This window comes from Erythrolamprus reginae, chromosome 7, assembly GCF_031021105.1.
Source record: "Erythrolamprus reginae isolate rEryReg1 chromosome 7, rEryReg1.hap1, whole genome shotgun sequence".
Taxonomy (NCBI): Eukaryota; Metazoa; Chordata; class Lepidosauria; order Squamata; family Dipsadidae; genus Erythrolamprus; species Erythrolamprus reginae.
The window spans coordinates 2,628,112-2,649,301 of NC_091956.1; the positions used below are offsets into that span (position 1 = coordinate 2,628,112).

General features: G+C 46.2%; 3 protein-coding genes across 3 annotated transcripts in view; 2 read left to right on the top strand and 1 right to left on the bottom strand.

Annotated features, from left to right (window-relative positions):
- VPS16 (VPS16 core subunit of CORVET and HOPS complexes) overlaps positions 1-1,962 on the top strand; it is a 29,050-nt gene extending 27,088 nt beyond the window's left edge. The window contains exon 24 of the mRNA XM_070756833.1: positions 924-1,962. Coding sequence (XP_070612934.1) covers positions 924-1,059 — 136 coding nt within the window. The 3' untranslated portion in view covers positions 1,060-1,962. The remainder of the gene's footprint in view (positions 1-923) is intronic.
- Positions 1-21,190, bottom strand: part of PCED1A (PC-esterase domain containing 1A) — a 405,386-nt gene that overhangs the window by 83,066 nt on the left and 301,130 nt on the right. The gene's annotated exons all lie outside the window — the stretch shown is intronic.
- SMYD5 (SMYD family member 5) lies at positions 4,997-20,535 on the top strand. The gene is made up of 13 exons (XM_070756849.1): positions 4,997-5,185; positions 6,564-6,672; positions 7,855-7,991; positions 9,900-10,021; positions 11,275-11,344; positions 11,526-11,630; positions 12,138-12,200; positions 13,726-13,796; positions 14,578-14,684; positions 15,799-15,855; positions 15,968-16,062; positions 17,584-17,654; positions 19,261-20,535. Exons 1-13 carry the CDS (start codon positions 5,069-5,071, stop codon positions 19,406-19,408), a joined length of 1,272 nt encoding a protein of 423 aa, XP_070612950.1. The 5' UTR covers positions 4,997-5,068; the 3' UTR covers positions 19,409-20,535.

Below are 21,190 nucleotides of genomic sequence, written 5' to 3' on the forward strand. Positions count from 1 at the left end.
TACAATACCCCAAGTCGTTCTTTCAAGTAAACACAAGGCAGGAGAGAGCAGTTAGTTTCATTTCAGAGTTCAGAGCAGACGGAGTACAGAGTGGGCTCCAGTTTCAGTTTCGATTCTCTGCACAGACTCAGAAGTGGTTAGCTCCCATTGGCTGACTCAGTTACTATGCCTATTCATTGGCTGGCCTTGTTGCCGTGGCTCTCCCAGACGTGAATATTCTAACAACCTTGTATCCAAATATTTCTATGTGTGATCGGTGCCATTTTAGGCGGGGTAGAAACTTTTTAAAATTCTCCTTAAGAAATTCTGTGGAGGGCGGGTGAGGGATTAGCTGGCTAGTTTATGAAATGTTCCCTCATGAGGACTAGTCACTTAGCGTTCTCCAATGTTTTTTTTTTTTTTTTAAATCACCTCTGGAAATCTCCGGGACTGAATGAGCCTCCGTGATTATATTTTATTTTTTAAAATAATAATCTTTATTAGGTATTTACATTTAAAAAGTAAAACAAAAAAATTCAATTCAATTCAATTCAATTTATTAGATTTGTATGCCGCCCCTCTCCGAAGACTCGGGGCGGCTCACAACAACAATAAAAACAGTATAACAGTGGAAGAAATCTAATAATAAAATTACATTAAAAACCCCCAACAATTTAAAAACCATACAACACATACATACCAAACATAAAGTATAAGAAAGCCTGGGGGAGATGTCTTATTTCCCCCATGCCTGGTGATATAGGTGGGTCTTGAGTAACTTGTGAAAGACAAGGAGGGTGGGGGCCATTCTAATCTCCGGGGGGAGTTGATTCCAGAGGGCCGGGGCCGCCACAGAGAAGGCTCTTCCCCTGGGTCCTGCCAGACCTGTAGTATATGGTGATTCTTTGTTAATGTCATTTTTTCCTTTCCTTCCGTGGCCGTAGGGATTTCAACCAGGCCGCCGAAGCCGCCGTGGAGCGCAAGAACGAAGCGGAAATGATTCTCATCCTCTCCAAATGCACCGACGCTACCGTGGCGGCTAAGCTGGAACAGGCGAAAGCTCAACTGGGAAAGAAATGAGACCCTTTTCGGCCATCTCTGGCTACTTCCGACCGGCCCCGGGTGGCAAAAACGGAACCCGCTGGACTCTTCCGCTCTGGCCCAGGTCCGGAAGCAGCTTTTGCAGACTCTGGGAGTTTTGGACTACAGTCCTCATTGTCCCCAGCCAGCACAGGAGCCCTGTAACCAACGTGCCCGGACGGAGGGCCGCCAAATTGAGGAAGGAACTGAAATAGGAGGCGGGAATCCTGCTAGAGTTGGGGAAGAAGATTTGATCCGAGATTCGTCAATGGGACGCCCTGAAAATTTAGGGTGTTGGGGGGGGGGGGTTGGGGGGGGGCGAGAGGACTGAAGGGGGAAAAAAATCCCTTCTCTTCTCCTTTTTTCCCTTTCTCAGCCCTCCCTTTTCGCCGCCCTAACTTTCGTTGGCTCTTTTTGTCTCGCAGGCCGCACGCCTTCGATACCATAGGCCCTTCTAACTCCGCTTCCCCCCTTCCAGAAAAATCACCCCTTGGTGCTCCGTCCATTTGGGACAGCAGAGCAACTGGTGTTTTTTTCTTTCTCCCCCTGTTGGACGCCCACCTTAAAAAGCGACCCAGTCATTCGATCGGTTTGCTTCGCTTTGCTTTAAAAAAAAAATTGGTAGGAATTTGCAACTTGAGAGGAAGGAGAAAATAATTTTCCCGAAATACTTTTGTTTTCTTGGTGTTTGTGGCTTATTCCATCATAACCTGTCCCAAAATATTTGGGGGGTGTAATGTCCAGTTGGGGCCTCGGAAGGCTGTTTCTTGGCCCTCCTGCGTCAAATCAAAGTTTTGATGTTGCAGAGATTCTCGGTTATCGTCCTTCGCCTGCCCCAAATTTCTGAGCGGTGCTCACAATGTTTTTGTTTTCAGTGTTATTAAAACTTTTTCTTTGAAATGAGCAGATTTTGCGTTGGCTTTGTAGATGAGAATGGGCGGCTTGCTGAGCAGTGGAGTGGACGAGAGTGTGACTGGCCCAAAGTCACACAAATGGCTTTCATGCCTAAGGCAGGACTAGAACTCCTCATCTCCTGGTGATTGGCCCAAAGTCTCTCAGATATCTTTCATGCCTACGGCGGGACTAGAACTCACCGTCTCCTGGTGATTGGCCCAAAGTCACCCAGCTGGCTTTCATGTCTAAGGCGGGACTAGAACTCTCTGTCTCCTGTTGATTGGCCCAAAGTCTCTCAGATAACTTTCATACCTAAGGCGGGACTAGAACTCACCGTCTCCTGTTGATTGGTCCAAAGTCACTCAGATAACTTTCATACCTAAGGCGGGACTAGAACTCACCGTCTCCTATTGATTGGTCCAAAGTCACTCAGATAACTTTCATGTCTAAGGCGGGACTAGAACTTTCCGTCTCCTGGTGATTGGCCCAAAGTCACCCAGATGTCTTTCATGCCTAAGGCGGGACTAGAACTCTCCGTCTCCTGGTGATTGGCCCAAAATCACCCAGATGTCTTTCATGCCTAAGGCGGGACTAGAACTCACAGTCTCCTGGTGATTGGCCCAAAGTAACTCAGAGACTAGAACACACTGTCGCCCAGTTTCTACCCTGATGCCTTAATCACTAGACTAGACCAAACGGGGATGCCAGGGGCCTGAATTGGGTGACCACTGAAAGAATAATTCTGGAAGAGAAGGCCCCGTTGTTTGAAAGAGTGGGAAAATCTAAAGATGTAGAACGTAGTTTGGGCCTCTTCTCCAACTTCTACTCCTTCCAAACCAACATCTCATGAAGTCAGGGTCCAGAGGAGACCCCTTTGCAAATAACTTTTGTGTTGGATTTTGTAAGGGGTCTTTAAGGTCCCACTGATGCGGGTCTGTGAGATGTGATGGCAGTGTCAAAACACCCAGGTTCAGGAAGAGTCTGTCCTAAAAGGCCAATTTTCTGGGACAAGGAGAAACAAAATGGCCCTTTTCCATTCTGGGACCTTTCCTGAAGGCATCTCCCAGCCTTTTTGTCTCTCTCTGTGTTTGTCTGTCTCCCTCTATCATCTCTCCCTCCCTCCCTCCCTCCACCCATGCCTGTATCCGTCTATCCGTTCTAAGCATCTCTTTCTCTGTCTAACTCCCACCTTCCCTTTATCCCTCCCTCCCTCCTATCCATCTATTTACATCTCTATCTCTCCTTCCCTCCCATTGTCTATCCATCCCTTCCTCTATTCCTCCCTCCCTTCATAATTCTATCAGTCTCTGTATTTCTCTCAGTCCATCTTCCTCCTTCCCTCCCTCATTATATATCTATCTCTCCCTTTCTCCTCACTCCCTCTATCCTTCTCTCTCTCCATCTCCACCTCTATTCCTCCCTCCCTCCCTTTGCCCATCCATCCCTTCCTCTATTCCTCCCTACTTCTCTCCATCTCTCTATTTCTCTCTGTTCACATCTCTCCTTCCCTCCCTCTCTATATATCAGCTCTCCTCTCTCTCTCCATCCCTCCTTCAATCCATCCCTTCATCTCTCTTTTCACATCTTCCTCTCCTCTCCATCTCCTTCTTTCCCTCCCTCTTTTCCCCTATCCCTCAATCCCTCCCTCCCTATTCCATCTCGCCTTCCCTCTTTTTCTTCTATCCCTCAATCCATCCCTTCCTCTATTCCTCTCTCCCAACTTCTATCCATCTATTTCTCTCTGTTCCCATCTCTCCTTCCCTCCCTCTCTATATACCCATTCTCCTTCTTTCTCTCCCCATCGACATCTCTCCTTCCCTCTTCCCTCTATTCCTACCTTCATCTCTCTTTCCACAACTTCCTCTCCTTCTCTATCTCCATCTCGTTCCCTCCCTCCTGTCCTCTATTCCTCCCTCTTTATACCATCTTCCTTTCCTCTCTCCCTTCCTCTATTCCTCCCTCCCTACTCTCCATCTCTGTATTTCTCTGTTCACACCTCTCCTCCCTCTCTCCTTGTATCCTTCAATCCACCCCTTCATTCCACATCTTCCTCCTTCTCTCTCTCCATCTCTTTCCCTCCCTCCTTATATCATCTCTCCATCTCTCCTTCCTCCATCCCTCAATCCATCCCTTCCTCCCTCCCCTTCTCTCCATCTCTCTCTTCCTCTCTGTTGACATCTCTCCTTCCCTCCCTCTCTCTATATCTATCTCCTTCTCTCTCTTCCACTCTTTCAATCCAGCCCTTCAATCCACACCTTCCTCTCCCTCTCTCCCTCTTTCCCTCCCTCCTTATACCATCTCTCCTTCCTTCCCTCCCTTTGTTCATCCATCCCTTCCTCTATTCCTCCCTCCCTCCTTCTTTCCATCTCTTCCTCTCTTCACATCTCTCCTTCCCTCCCTCTCTATATCCATCGCTCCTTCTTTCTCTCCCTGTATCCTTCAATCCATCCCTTCAATCCACACCTTCCTTCCCTCCCTTTGTCCATCCATCCCTTCCTCTATTCCTCCCTCCTTCTCTTTATTCTCTCTCTTGACATCTCTCCTTCCCTCCCTCCCTTTCTCTCTCTATCTCCTTCTCTCTTCCTCTTTCAATCCATATCTTCTTCTCCCTCTCTCCATCTTTCCCTCCCTCCTTATACCATCTCCCCTTCCCTCCCTCCCTCCCTTTGTCCATCCATCCTTTCCTCTATTCCTCCCTCCCTCCTTCTCTCCATCTCTCTATTTCTCTCTGTTCACACCTCTCCTCCCTCCTTGTATCCTTCTGCGGAGAGGGACAGCATACAAATCCAATTAATAATAATAATAATAATAATAATAATAATAATAATAATCATCATCATCATCATCATCATCCATCCCTTCATTCCACATCTTCCTCCTTCTCTCTCTCCGTCTCCATCTCTTTCCCTCCCTCCTTATATCATCTCTCCATCTTTCCTCCATCCCTCAATACATCCCTTCCTCCCTTTGTCCATCCCTCCCTTCTTCTATTCCTCCCTCTCTCCCTCCCTTCTTCCCTCCCTTTGTCCCCTCGGCTGAGGCGAGGCGAGGCCGGGCCGGGCCGGGCTCCTCCTCTTCCTCCTCCCGGCGAAGGGGCCGGCCGAGCGGGGCGAAGATGGCGGCTCCCAGCGGCGGCAGCGGTGGTGGCGGCGACCCCTTCGCCTTCTGCCTGGAGGCGCCCCCCGGCCAGGCCCGACGCGCCCTCGAGCTCCGCCTGTCCGCCAGCGCCAAGGTCAGCCCGGCAGGCCTCACGGCCGGACTCTGCCGCAGGGCGCCCGCTATGGGGAGGGCGGGGGGCTTCGGCCAGGGCCCCCCGACGGGGGTGGTCTGCACCGGGCTGGAGTCCGGAGCTAAGCCGGCAGGGGCGCCTTCCATTGGGCCTGGGCGGGAGGGGAGCGAGGGGGGGCATCTTTTGTGGGGAGGGGGCGAGAGACCTCGCGGTGCTCCTCCATCCCTAGAGATCCCCGGGCCTGCAGGCTCTAATAGGTTGGGGTCTAAATATTAAAGATCTATTCAAGATGCCATATGAAATAGGTTTAATCTTTAAATATGAAATAGGTTTAATATTAAATGTTAAAATATTAAATATTAAATTATTTGTATGCCGCTCTGAGTCTCTGGAGAAGGGCAGCACAGAAATCTAAATGATTATTATTATTATTATTATTATTATTATTATTATTATTATTATTATCATCATCATTATCATCATTATCATCATTATTATTATTATTATTATTATTATTATTATTATTATTAAATGGAGATCTAGTAGATCTGCAGGGGGAGGCTTTTCGGCTCACGAAGGAGGTTCCTGAGCTGCATCTCCCTTCTGGGCCTCAATCAATTGATCAATCAATTCCTTTTTTTAAAAAAAATATTCTTTACTAATATATATACATTAAAACACACAAAAAAATTACTGCTCAAAAAAAACCCCAGAACACTTGAATGACACCTCCTAGATCCAAATGAATGAAATATCCTTATTGAATATTTCATCTGCACAACTATTCCATTTGCACAACAGTGTGTGAAATTGACTGTCAATCAGTGTTGCTTCCTCAGTGGACAGTTTGATTTCACTGAAATTTAATTTACGTGGAGTTATATTCTGTTCTTTAAGCATTCCCTTTATTTTTTTTGAGCTTCATTGCTGGGGGATTCTGGGAGTTGAAGTCCACCCATCTTAAAGCATCATGGTTGGGGGATTCTGGGAGTTGATGTCCATAGATCTTAAAACACACGGTGAGGAATTCTGGGAATTGAAGTCCACCCATCTTAAAGGATGCTGGCTGGGGGATTCTGGGATTGGAAGTCCACTCATCTTAAAGCTTCATGGCTAGGGGATTCTGGGAGTGGAAGTCCACCCATCTTAAAGGATGCTGGCTGGGGGATTCTGGGAGTGGAAGCCCACTCACCTTCCAGACTCCTTGGGGGAAGGGTGGTTGGATGGTCTTCTGCCTTAAAGAGATCTTTGGGATGGTCAGCTGCTGGTCTTGATGGTCAGCTGAGATACCCTCCCCCAGAAAACGTGTTAAGAACTGATTTCTCCAGCACATCTGCCCTGTGTGTTTCCTGAACGCTTCATTCATTTTCTCCCCTTAAAGGGCAAAGGGCTTTTTGCCACCCGAAACATCAAAAAAGGGGACACGATTTTTGTGGAAAAGCCTGTAGTGTCGGCTCAGTTTCTTTGGAACGCTTTGTATAAATACAGAGGTAAGTTGGCAATGGCACGGTGCGTGTTGCACGGTTGGCTGTGAACTCTTGTGCTCTGTAGCTTCTTGCAAACCATCAGTGCCCAAAGGCAGTGGAATTTGCTCTCTGTGTATATTTTAGTGCAGGGGTCCCCAAACTTGGCAACTTTAACACTTGTGGACTTCAACTCCCAGAATTCTCCGGGCAGCTATGCTATGCTGGCTGGAGAATTCTGGGAGTTGAAGTCCACATGAAATGTCTGCAAGAAATGTCCACCAAGCTACAAGTTTGAAGACCTCTGTGATAGATAGATAGCTGGATGGATGGATGGACGGACAGAATGAATGAATGAATGGATTGATTGATTGATTGATTGATTGATTGATTCTGGGAAATGAAGTTCAGAAGTCTTAAAGTTGCCAAGTTGGAAGACCTCTGTGATAGATAGATAGATAGATAGATAGATAGATGATAGAGAGATAATAGATAGATAGAGAGATAGATAGAGAGATAATAGATAGATAGATAGATAGATAGATGATAGAGAGATAATAGATAGATAGATAGATAGATAGAGATAGAGAGAGAGAGAGAGATAATAGATAGATAAGATAGATAGATAGATATAGATGATAGATAGATAGATAGATAGATAGATGGATGATAGATAGAGATAATAGATAGATAGAGAGATAGAGAGAGAGAGAGAGAGATAGATAGATAGATAGATAGATAATAGATAGATAGATGATAGATAGATATAATAGATAGAGAGATAGATAGATAGAGATGATAGATAGATAGATAGATAGATAGATAGATAGATAGATAGATAGATAGATAGATAGGATGGATGCATGGATAGAGATAGATATATAGATGGATGGATGGATGGATGGATAGATAGATAGATAGATACATAGATAGATACATAGATGATGGATGGATGGATGATTAGATACATAGAGAGAGAGAGAGAGAGACAGACAGACAGACAGACAGACATAAATAATGAATTCTGGGCGTTGAAGTCCACGAATCATAAAGTTTCCAAGTTTGAAGACCACCATTTCAGTGGCTTGCCCTGTTGATGGGAGTGTGGTTTTTCTTCTTGTCGGTTCATTGATCGGGAGATGGGTTTGTCCACTCACAACAACTCTTAACAAATGTGGGGTGGGGTGGGTGGGGCATTTCCCCCTTCAGCCTGCGACCACTGCTTGCGAGCCCTGGAGCCGGCCGAGGAAAACGCTCAGAGGCTGCTGGGAAGATTCCAGCCCCTCCCTCACCCGGAGAAATGCAGCATCCGGAAAGACCTCCACCAGGGCTGCCCCAGCTGCCAGGTAAGGCCAATGTTGGCCGTTTTGTGTATTTTATCCGTGTTGGGCTGCCGTGAAAAAAATAAAAATAAGCACAGCTCGTGGAGGGGTCATTTGCAGCGGCAAAGGTCAGAGAGCACCAACGACCGCACACTTGCTTCTAGCACTGGTGATGTTACTTAGCGGGGTCATGAGATGTCCATAAGAAGACTGTGATGATGTGATGTTTCTCCGTCGTTTTCAAAGAGGGTCTGTTCACGAGAAAACTACCAAGATCAGGAAGCACCAAGGATCCCACAGTCCTCTTTCCCCTCCTCCTCTTCCTCTTTCCAAACCCCACTCCCTTCTGGCACTGATGACGTTCCCTAGTTGGGTGATAAAATGTCTAGAAGAAAACCACCAAGCTCAGAGAGCATCAGGGACCCTTCTGTCCTCTTCCTCCTCTTCTTCCTCCTCTTCCTCCTCCTCCTCCTCCTCCTCTTCCCACACCCCACTCCCTTCTAGCACTGATGGCGTTCCCTAGTTGGGTGATAAAATGTCTAGAAGAAAACCACCAAGCTCAGAGAGCACCAAGGACCCTTCTGTCCTCCTCTTCCTCCTCCTCCCCTTCCTCCTCCTCCTCCTCCTCCTCCTCCTCCTCTTCCCAAACCCCACTCCCTTCTGGCACTGATGACGTTCCCTAGTTGGGTGATAAAAGGTCTAGAAGAAAACCACCAAGCTTAGAGAGCATCAAGGACCCTTCTGTCCTCCTCTTCTTCTTCTTCCTCCTCCTCCTCTTCTTCCTCCTCCTCCTCCTCTTCTTCCCAAGCCCCACTCCCTTCTGGCACTGATGGTGTTCCCTAGTTAGGCCATGAGAAAACCACCAAGCTCTGAGTCTAGCACCAAGGATGCCACTGTTCAACCTTGATCTACAAATCTTTTCCTTTGCAGGTCGCTCTCCACTTGCAACCGTTATTTAGAACGGAGAGGGACGGCATACAAATCAAATCATCAATAAACAAACAAACAAACAAATAAACCGATAATAATGTGGTCGGGCAGTAGGAAAAGCAAGTAGGATGCTTGGCTGCATAGCTAGAGGTATAACAAGCAGGAAGAGGGAGATTGTGATCCCCTTATATAGAGTGCTGGTGAGACCCCATTTGGAATAATACTGTGTTCAGTTCTGGAGACCTCACCTAAAAAAAGATATTGACAAAATTGAATGGGTCCAAAGACAGGCTACAAGAATGGTGGAAGGTCTTAAGCATAAAACCTATCAGGAAAGACTTCATGAACTCCATCTGTAGAGTCTGGAGGACAGAAGGAAAAGGGGGGACATGATCGAAACATTTAAATAGGTTCAAGGGTTAAATAAGGTCCAGGAGGGAAGTGTTTTTAGTAGGAAAGTGAGCACAAGAACAAGGGGACACAATCTGAAGTTAGTTGGGGGAAAGATCAAAAGCAAAGTGACAAAATAATATTTTACTGAAAGAGTAGTAGATCCATGGAACAAACTTCCAGCAGACGTTGGTCAATCCACAGTCACTGGATTTAAACATGCCTGGGATAAACATAGATCCATCCTAAGATAAAATACAGGAAATAGTATAAGGGCAGACTAGATGGACCAGGAGGTCTTTTTGTGCCGTCAGTCTTCTATGTTTCTAATAATAATAATTTATTAGATTTGTATGCCGCCCCTCTCCGTAGACTCGGCACTCGTTAACCAAAGTTAATGACGACCCTTTGAAAAGTAACCGAGGGCCCTTTTTCATACTTAGGACATTTGGCAGCATCCCTGTAGTCATGTGATTACATTCCAGACACTGGACCAACTTGTCTTGCTGAGCCATAGAAATGATGAGCCCACTTGTGGGTCATAAGTGGAGGACTTGCCTGCATTGACCGCAGTGTGACTTCTCTTTGTGTTGGCTGTTTGTTGCTTCGCAGGTGACCTACTGCAGCTCGGAGTGCCGCCAGGCCGCATGGAATCAATACCATCAGGTCCTCTGCCTGGGGCCCTCCAGACAAGACCCCGAGCATCCTCTCAATAAACTGCAGGAAGCTTGGAGGCAAGATGTGTGTGTGTGTGTGTGTGTTTAAGAGGAGATGTTTTGAAGCAGCTGCACAACTTTCAAAATGGCTTTTGCAGCGGATGGGATGGGACAGAAGGGAAGGGAAGAGAAAACAGAATGGAATGGAATAGAATAGAGTAGAATAGAATAGAATACTGTAGAATAGAATATTGGAATGGAATGGAACAGAATATGGAGTGGAGCAGAATGGAAAGGAATAGAATAGAATAGAATTTGGAATAGAATTTGGAGTAGAGTGGAGTGGAATAGAATAGAATCAAATATATGGAATGGAATGAAGTAAAGTAGAATATAAAAGAATTAGAATAGGATAGAATAATAAAGTAAAGAATATTGAAAACAGAAGAGAGAATATAGAAAATAGTATTAAATACAGTAGACAATAGAATAGAATTGAATGGAACTGAATGGAATAAAAACATAATAATAATAATAATAATAATAATAATAATAATAATAATAATTTATTGGATTTGTATGCCGCCCCTCTCCGTATGGAATAGAAACGGCATGGCATAGAAGAGAAGAATATATGAAATATGGAATATAGAATATGGAATAGAATTGAGCAGAACAGAATTCTTTATTGCCCAAGTGTGATTGGACACACAAGGAATTTGCCTCCGTTGCAGGAGCGCACATAACAAGCAAGAAGTGATAAATTAGGATCTTAAACATAAAATGCAATATATATATATATATATATACTGCTCAGAAAAATAAAGGGAAGACTCAAATAACCCATCCTAGATCTGAATGAATGAAATATTCTCATTGAATACTTTGTTTTGTACACAATGGGCACAACAGCAGGTGAAATCGATTGTCCATCGGTGTTGCTTCCTAAGTGGACGGTTCGATTTCAAGGAAGTTTGATTTACTTGGAGTTATATTGTTTTCTTTAAGTACAGTATTCCCTTTATTTTTTGAACAGTATATTTTAATAGTTTGGTTTTTTGCTTCCTAAGTGGACGGTTCGATTTCACAGAAGTTTGATTTACGTGAAGTTATATTCTGTTGTTTAAGTGTTCCCTTTAATTTTTTGAGCAGTATATTATCCGGGGGGTTTTGCAAGGGGCTGGTTAGTTGCCGTTTTGCCTCGCCTTTTGCAAAGCTGATTTGTGGGTTGACCCTCTCTCTCTCCCCCTCCCTCTCTCTCTCTCTTTCCGTGGGGTTGGCTTACAATGTCCATTTCACCTGTGGAATTTTCTGGAATTTGTCCTTTCTAGGAACATCCACTACCCCCCGGAAACTTCGAGCATTATGTTGATGGCTAGGATGGTGGCAACCGTCAAGCAGGTACGTAGTAGAGGCTGGGCCCAACCGAGCAAGGGCAGAGAGGTTCCTTAGGCTAAGAATCCGGGGAATACGGCGTAGTCCTCGACTTGCGACCACAGTTGAACTCCTCCCCCTAATTCCTGTTGTTAAGTGAGACGGTTGTTGAAATCCGTTTCCTGAAGTGAGGTCAATTTTCCCGCAGGCGAAAGAGAAAGAGTGGTGGATCAAACTTTTCTCCCAGTTCTGCAATAAAACGGCCAACGAAGAAGAAGAGATCATCCACAAGTTGCTGGGAGACAAATTTAAGGTCAGGACAACGATGGAGTCGGACAGTGGTTGGGGTTTTTTTTTCCTCCAAAAGAAGGACCGTAGATGGCCATGGTGGGCTATCTTCCTCTTCTTCTTTTATTATTATTATTTATTAGATTTGTATGCCGCCCCTCTCCAAAGACTCGGGGCGACTCGCAGCAATGATAAAAAACAGTATTATAATGAAACCAATCTAATATTAAAAAGAAATATATAAAACCCTATCATATCTTCCTCCTCTACTTCTTTTTCTTCTATTTTTCCTTACTCCTCTTCCTCAACAGGCAGGTAATCAAAGTATACAAGGCACATGTTATATTGGGTTTATGTTGCATCAAGTAGAATTGTATAATTATGTGTATTTTGTTAAGAATTAAAGCATACGTAGGGATGCACTGTGGAGGAAAAACAGTACAAAATTTTTATTTTAAAAATAAATAACCAGGTTTCGTGTGGGGCAGATTGCAGTGGGTAAAGGCTGAGTTTCTTCTCCTCCACCCTCCAGGGCCAGCTAGAAGTCCTGTGGATGCTTTTCACGGAGGCTCTTTACGATGACCATCTCAGCAAGGTAAACCTCACACCTGCCCAGCCATTGGAGGCCGCTTTCATCTTTCATCACTATCATCCGTGATGGCATTATTATTATTATTATTATTATTTATTAGATTTGTACGCCGCCCCTCTCCGTAGACTCGGGGCGGCTCACAACAGTGATAAAAACAATACATGGTAACAAATCTAATAATTAAAATCTAAAATGACAGTTTTACATTACAAAGTCTAAAAAAAAAAAAAAAGCCAATACATACACACAGTCATATGCACAAAATTACAGAGGCAAGGGGGGGATGTCTCAGTTCCCCCAAGCCTGACAACAGAGGTGGGTTTTAAGGAGTTTACGAAAGGCAAGGAGGGTAGGGGCAACCCTGATCTCTGGGGGGGAGTTCATTCCAGAGGGTCGGAGCCGCCACAGAGTAGGCTCTTCCCCTGGGTCCCGCCAGACAACATTGTTTAGTCAACGGGACCCGGAGAAGACCCATTCTGTGGGACCTAACCAGCCGCTGGGATTTGTGCGGCAGAAGGTGGTCTCGCAGATATTCTGGTCCGGTGCCATGAAGGGCTTTATAGGTCATAACCAACACTTTGAATTGTGACCGGAAATTGATCGGCAGCCAATGCAGACTGCGGAGTGATGGTGAAACATGGGCATACCTAGGTAAGCCCATGACCGCTCTCGCAGCTGCATTCTGCACGATCTGAAGTTTCCGAACACTTTTCAAAGGTAGCCCCATGTAGAGAGCATTACAGTAGTCAAGCCTTGAGGTGATGAGGGCATGAGTGACTGTGAGCAGTGAGTCCCTGTCCAGATAGGGCAGCAACTGGTGCACCAGGCGAACCTGGGCAAACGCCCCCCTCCCCACAGCTGAAAGATGGTTCTCTAATGTGAGCTGTGGATCGAGGAGGACGCCCAAGTTGCGGACCCTCTCTGAGGGGGTCAATGATTCCCCCCCCCAAGGGTGATGGAGGGACAGATGGAATTGTCCTTGGGAGGCAAAACCCACAGCCACTCTGTCTTATCCGGGTTGAGTTTGAGTCTGTTGACATCCATCCAGACCTCAACAGCCTCCAGACACCGGCACATCACTTCCACTGCTTCGTTGACTGGACTGGGCATGGGTGCCACAGGTGGCACATGGAGCCATATCGGAGGGCACGTAAGGCGTCACTCTATGCTGGCTCTAGCCTGCACGCCAGCTGATTTTTGGCCTTGGGGATGGCCGATTCGCCCCTCTGGAGGCTTCAGGAGTGCAAAAAACGGCTAAATGGGCAAACCAGAAGTTCAGAAAAACGCACTTCCTGTTTGCCATTGTGTTGTTTTTTTGTCCTCTGGAGGCTTCAGGGAGGCTTCCTGAGGCTCCAGAGTGCAAAAAGCAGCACAACGGGCAGACAGGAAGTGCGTTTTTCTGAACTTCCGGTTTGCCCGTTTGGTTTGTTTTTTTCCACTGTCCCAGGCTTCAGTGAGGCCTATGGGTGGATGCGAACTCGGCACCTTTTGCCTCCCCTCCACCAATCTCTTTTTTTATTTCCTGCAGTGGTTTTCTCCCGAAGGTTTTCGGTCTCTGTTCGCCCTGGTTGGGACCAATGGTCAAGGCATAGGGACGAGGTAGGTCAAATACCGCATTTTTCGGACTGTAAGACAGAGAGGCCTAAATTTTGAAGAGGAAAATAATAATAATAATTTATTAGATTTGTATGCCACCCCTCTTTTAATTATTTAAAAATAATTTTTAAAACGCTTTTGGCCTCCATGAACCCAATTGTTAGGGCTTTTTTTGGGGGGGGGGGGGGGCTTTTCCAGCTTTTTTTGTCTGCATGTTGAGGGTTTGGGGGGGCTGTTTTCCCCCCCAAAAAAATGGGCCAGAAAAAGCACCCAAAATGGGCCAAAAAGCCCCCAAAACAGGCTGAAAAAAAGGTTTGAAAAAGGCCGAAAAAAGGCCCGAAAATGGAGCGTGGGGAGGCCATAAAATGGCCGACAGGTGGGCGGGGCTTCAGCAATCTTCAGTCTATTCTGGCTGAGGAATTCTGGGAGTTGAAGTCCACAAGTCTTAAAGTTGCCACTGTTGTTGTAGATGACCCCCGGGTGTTTTTTTCTTTCCTCTCGTGGGGTTGCTGGGACTTTAGGTCTGCTTAGGAGGATGTTCTCAAGGGGCTTCAGTTGGCTTGTGTCCTACACCGATTCCCTGTCGCTGTTGTGCGTTGTGATAGTCCGTTGGTGTTATTTATTGATTGGACTTGTATGCCGCCCCTCTTCGAGATCTTAATTAATTAATTCAGAAGAACGGTTAGTTCTTCAGATTTGTGGGGCTGGTGGAAGGAACAGTTGTAGCCCCGAAGAAATTGAGACCCTTAATCCCATTTGTTGTGGGCTTCTCTCCTCCCCCCAGTTCTCTGAGTCAGTGGGTCCATGCCTGCGATGCTCTGGAGCTCCCCCCTCAAGAACGGGAGCAGCTGGACGCTTTCATCGATCAGCTGTACAAGGACATTGAGAAAGGTGGGTCAGATGTGGAGGCCTCCAGCCGCTTGGAGATCCTAAGCTTATTGGGGGAGGAGGCGGATGGTGGGAAGGTTTGATGGATCCTTGGGGATGGGGGGCTTCCATGGGAGTTGTGGGAATTGGGGAGAATCTGCCAGATGTTGGGGTGGGAAGATGGGGCAGCATGCCCAACTCATGCTGGTGTGGATGAGCTAGTGAAGAACATGAGGATCAGAGGTTGAAGGGCTGATTAGATGCTTTCAAAGAGCTTTAAAAAAAAGTCTGAATTTTCCTTCCTTCCATTTATCCCTCTGTCCCTCACATCAATGTCTCCTTCCTTCCTTCCTTCCTTCCTTCCTTCCTTCCTTCCTTCCTTCCTTCCTTCCATCCATCGATCCATCCTTCCATCCCTCCCTTTGTCCCTCACATCTCTCCTTCCTTCCATTTCCATCTATCCATCCACCCTTCCTTCCATGCCTCCCCGTCCCTCACATCAATCTCTCCTTCCTTCCCTCCTTTTTCCTTCCTTCCTTCTTTCCATTTCCATTGATCCATCCATCCCTCTATCCCTCACAACAATCTCTCCTACCTTCTTCCTTCTTTCCTTTCTTCCTTCCATCCTTCTATCCCTTTGTCCTTCACATCTCTCCTTCCTTCCCTCTGTCCCTCACATCAATCTCTCCTTCCTTCCTTCCTTCCTTCCTTCCTTCCTTCCTTTCTTCCCTCCCTCCTTCCTTCCTTCCTTCCTTCCTCTTCCTTCCTTCCTTCTTCCCTCCCTCCCTCCCTTCCTTCCCTCTGTCCCTCACATCAATCTCTCCTTGCTTGCTTGCTTGCTTGCTTCCTTTTCCTTCCTTCCTTCCTCTTCCTTCCTTCCTTCCCCTTCCTTCCTTCCCTCCCTCCCTCCCTCCCATCTGTCTCTGCTTCCTTTTTCCTTCCTTCCCTTCCTTCATCTCCCCATCCCACCATCAATCTCCTTCCTTCTTCTCTCCCTTCATCCTATCTTCCGTTCCTTCCTCCCCCACCCCTCCGTCCTCCATCCTCTCTCTCTCTCTCTCGACCCCCTTCCGCCCCCCAATTTGTGGTTCAGCCTCCGCCTTCTCTTAACCGTCTCTCTCGGTCTCTTTGGCTTTAGAGACAGGGGACTTCCTGAACTGCGAAGGCTCCGGACTCTACATGCTCCAGAGTTGCTGTGAGTATCGGGAACCGGATCGCTTAGGGGGGGGTGTTTCTCCACTCCGCTCTGCCCACCGGAACCGTTTCCCCTGATCCAGGTGATGTCTTTCTCCGCTCCCCCTTTGTAGGCAACCACAGCTGTCTTCCCAACGCCGAGGCCTCCTTCCCGGATAACAACTTCGTCCTGCATTTGACGGCGGTGGAAGACATCCACCAAGGAGAGGTGAGAGGTCGACGGAGCATGGGAAGAGTTCCATCTTAGCTACTCTTGCCCTTGTTGGTTATGACATTGAAAGCCCTACGTGGCATTGGACCAGAGTACCTCCGGGACCGCCTGCTACCACACGAATCCCAGCGACCAATAAGGTCCCACAGAGTTGGCCTTCTCCGGGTCCTGTGGACTAAACAATGTCGTTGGGCGGGCCCTGGGGAAGAGCCTTCTCTGTGGCGGCCCCGGCCCTCTGGAATCAACTCCCCCCCGGAGATTAGAATTGCCCCCACCCTCCCTGTCTTTCGTAAACTACTCAAGACTCATTTATACGGCCAAGCATGGGGGAGTTGAGACACCTTTCCCCCAGACTTTTTTTATATTTTGATTTATGTTTGGTATGAATGTGTTATTTGGCTTTTTAAAAAGGGTTTTATATTCTTTTCTTTTTTTAAAATACTTTATTAATTATATACATTAAAAAAAAAGAGAAAACGGAAAGGTCAACAAGATGTATGTGTAACAATTAACAAAGGGGAAATACTGCTATAAATGAATGAGCTTCAAAAATCAATCACACTGCCATCTCGCAGGTGTAAATATTAAGCTCTGATACCAAAATAACTCATGTATAAACCATAATGCTTTATTTTTGTTATGAGTGTATTTATGTTATCATTTTCTTTCTTATTTTTTTTCTTTTTTCTTTCTTTAACAGATTTACATGTACAGCGATCCCTCGATTTTCGCGATCTCGATCTTCGCGAAACGCTATGTCGCGATTTTTCTCACCCGATGACGTCACTCTCTTCCTTCCTTTCTCATCTTTCTCTCTCTCTCTCTTTCTCTATCTTGCTTCTTCCTCTCTCACACTCTCTTCCTCCCTCTCTCATCTCTTTCTTTCCTTCTCTCTCTTTCTCTATCTCTCCCCCTCTTGCTGGCGGGCGGCGGGCGGCGGGCGAGCAGGGGCATCAGCGAGGAGCCGGGGTTTCCCCTTTGCGTGGGTGGCGGGGAAACCCCGATCTTTGTCTGCTCGCTGCTGCTGCGCTGCCGAGCAGATCAGCTGCTGGGCGGCCGCAGCAGCAGGGAGCAGACGAAGATCCGGGTTTCCCCGCCGCCCACGCAAACTCCACCATCTGCGCATGCGCGGCCATGGAAAAAGGGCACGCATGCGCAGATGGTGTTTTTACTTCCGCAACCCTACATCGCGAAAAATCGATTATCGCGAGGGGTCTTGGAACGGAACCCTCGCGATAATCGAGGGATCACTGTATATACATTCTGTAAAAGTTGTATTGTTTTGTCTTTTCTATATTCTTTTTTAATATTAGATTTGTTCTACTATAATATTGTTTTTATTATTGTTGTGAGCCGCCCCGACTCTTCGGAGAGGGGCGGCATCCAAATCTAATAAATTGAATTGAATTCCCTCCCCATTTTTTCCCAGGCTGTCGTGGCCGTTGCAAGTGAGTGTAATTTTTTCTGCATTGGTAACTTGGCTTCCGGTCTGTGCAATTGTTGTTTTTGTCCACACAGGAGATCTGCATCAGCTACCTAGACTGTTGCCAGAGGGAACGGAGCCGACACAGTCGGTGCAAAATCCTACAGTGAGTAGTGAGAGTCTGTCTGTCTGTCTCTATCATTTATCTATCTTCTTATATCTGTCTGTCTTAGTTTCTCTCTCTCTCTGGCTATCAGTATTATCTACCTACCTACCTACCAACCATATCTATCTATCTATCTATCTATCTATCTATCTATCTATCTATCTATCTATCATCTATCTATCTATCTATCTATCTATCTATCTATCTATCATCTATCTATCTATCTATCATCTATCTATCTATCTATCTATCTATCATCTATCTATCTATCTATCATCTATCTATCTATCTATCTATCATCTATCTATCTATCTATCTATCATCTATCTATCTATCATCTATCTATCTATCTATCTATCTATCTATCTATCTATCTATCTATCAGGAAAGACTTCATGGACTCAATCTGTAGAGTCTGGAGGACAGAAGGAAAAGGGGGGACACGATCGAAACATTTAAATAGGTTAAAGGCTTAAATAAGGTTCAGGAGGGAAGTGTTTTTAATAGGAAAATTAACACAAGAACTAGGGGACACAATCTGAGGTTAGTTGGGGGAAAGATCAAAAGCAACATGAGAAAATACTATTTGACTGAAAGAGTATTGCAGACATGGTTGGTCAATCCACAGTCACTGAATTGAAACATGCCTGGGATAAACATCTATCCATCCTAAGATAAAATACAGGAAAAGGTATAAGGGCAGACTAGATGGACCATGAAGTTTTTTCTGCCATCAATCTTCTGTGTTTCTCTCTCTCTCTCTCTCTAATCTATTTTTCTTTTTTTCTATATCATCTATCCATCCATCCATCCATCTATCTGCTATGTATCTCTCAATATCTCTCTATCATCTCTCTATCTACCTATCTATCATGTATGTATCTATCTATATAATTCTAATATAGAACAAACATTTATGCTAAATTGAAATCTTCCATTATTTGCTTGTTCAATTTATAACCCTTCATTATTTAGTTATTCAATATTTCGAGGTTATTTTTATGTTAATCATCATATTATGCATGCCCATTTTTGGTGTTTATTACATTTAGTAAATATATACTACAGTATTCATATTCTTATTGAATTATAATATTTCATTATTTATTTAATCAATAGTTTGATATGTTGTTTTTATGCCAGTTACCATATAATTTAAGTATAAGTAACACTATCATTCTAATAAAGTTCTAATCCCCACTTCTTATTAGATAGGTAGATAGATAGGTAGGTAGGTAGCCACTTAGGTAGGTAGGTAGGTAGGTTGAATGAATAGACAGATAGAAAGATGAGAGGTAGGTAGGTAGATTGGATGGATGGACGGATGGATGGACGGACAGACAGACAGATGATAGATAGATAGATGATAGATAGATGATAGATAGTTAGTTAGTTAGATAGATAGATAGAAAGATAGATGATAGATAGATAATGTTAGATAGATAGATGATAGATAGATATAGATAGATAATGTTAGATAGATGATAGATAGATAGATAATGTCATAAATCAAGGCCTACCTTCAGTTTCCAGCCAAATCTTCAATCCTGTGAAGTTCTCCCATCTCTCTCTCTCCTCCTCCTCCCATTGCCCCCCCCCTCCCCAGGGAAAACTACTTGTTCGTCTGCTCCTGCCCCAAGTGCCTGGCTCAAGTCGAGGATCCGGACATAACGTCGGAGGAGGAGGAAGAGGAGGAAGAAGCCGACGGGGAGACGGACGGAGCCGAGCTGGAGGACGAGATGACCGACGTTTGATCTGGGCTCCGGGGTGGGAGGGGGGAGGTTGGGAAAGGGTGAATGGTGGGGAGGACACCCTCTAGAGCCCCAGGCTGTGATTGGAACAGCATCCTGGTCAGATGGTGGCTTAGGAGGACGTAGGTTGGGGGGGGATAAATGGTGGCCAGCGAGGGACCCAAAGCGACCTCCATATTGACCCACACTTGACCCATATGGTGCCCAGCAAGGAGTGACTGGGCATGGCTACCCAACCTGGTGCAGAGCAGATGACCTGGACATCCATTTCCAATAAACCGGGATTCATCCTAACCAGATTTGCATCTAGCCGGTGAGACAATATTTGCCTTAAGGACTTGAGAATCCAATCCTGGCCCCGATCTGCAGCTCTGGGTCTTCCCAAGAAAGAACCCCAGTTTCCAGCTGGTCCTCGACTTATGACGAGCACTGAGCCCCCCCGTTTTGGTCATTCACCGAGACATTTGCCAAGTGGCATTTGTCCCCATTTGGCTGACCCTTCCCACCTTGCTCTGTGGTTAAGTGAATGATAAGTCAGTGTCCTGGGGTTGTTAAGCGAATCCAACTCCCCCAACCCTTTGTCAGAAGGTCATAAAACGGAACAGCAACGGGACTTAGCGATGGTCATAAGCGTGAATCGCTTGCCAAGCACCCCAATTTTGATCCCAAAGGTCGTAACCGCCAAACGCGGTCTGAGGTCAATTTTCAGGGCCGTGGTCCCTTTGGTCCCTAAATGAAAATGGTCACAAGTCGAGGATTGGCTCCATCCCTCCTCAACTCTGTTCCAACTTTGGCCTCGAAGCTATGCAAAGCAACCTCGGCCTGAAAATATCGGGGGTTACATTTCAAGATGCCGGCTGGGTTGATTCCGGGCACCAGAATCCAAACCCGGTACTTGCGTTTGCTTAGCCGGCTGCGGAGGTGTGTCGACACCCCTCCCATTTTGGACGTTCTGACCATCATTTGTCCTTGTTTTAGTCTCATCTGCTGTCCTGACCCGGGATTGAGAGGATGATGGTTTGTTGTTCGTAGGCCCTTTTTCCCGTCCGTTCAACGCTCCTTCCGACGAATTTTGTAATTCTATGCAAATCTCTCCCTGTGTCTCCTTCAATACAACCAAGATTTGCTTCTGTGTGGCTGAAGGTTCCTTTTGCGTCTCTGGACCTCAATAACCCTTTTACAATTTTTGCCTCCGTGGGGCCTCTTTAGGAATGTCCTCGGAGGAAACAGGGCCGGAAAAGACAGGGAGAAGCCTCTGTGGGGCCTCTCTAGAAATCTCCTGGGAGGAAACAGGGCCGGGAAAGGTGGGGAGAAGCCTCTGTGGGACCTCTCTAAAAATCTCCTGGGAGGAAACAGGGCCGAACAAGGCGGTGAGAAGCCTCCGTGGGGCCTCTCTAGGAATCTCCTGGGAGGAAACAGCTGGGAAAGGTGTGGAGAAGCCTCCGTGGGGCCTCTCTAGGAATCTGGGAGGAAACAGGGCTGGGAAAGGTGGGGAGAAGCCTCTGTGGGGCCTCTTTAGGAATCTCCTGGGAAGAAACAGGGCCGGAAAATGCGGGGAGAAGCCTCCGTGGGGCCTCTCTAGGAATCTCCTGGGAGGAAACAGCTGGGAAAGGTGGGGAGAAGCCTCCATGGGGCTTCTCTAGGAATCTGGGAGGAAACAGGGCTGGGAAAGGTGGGGAGAAGCCTCTGTGGGGCCTCTTTAGGAATCTCCTGGAAAGAAACAGGGCCGGAAAATGCGGGGAGAAGCCTCCGTGGGGCTTCTCTAGGACTCTCCTGGGAGGAAAT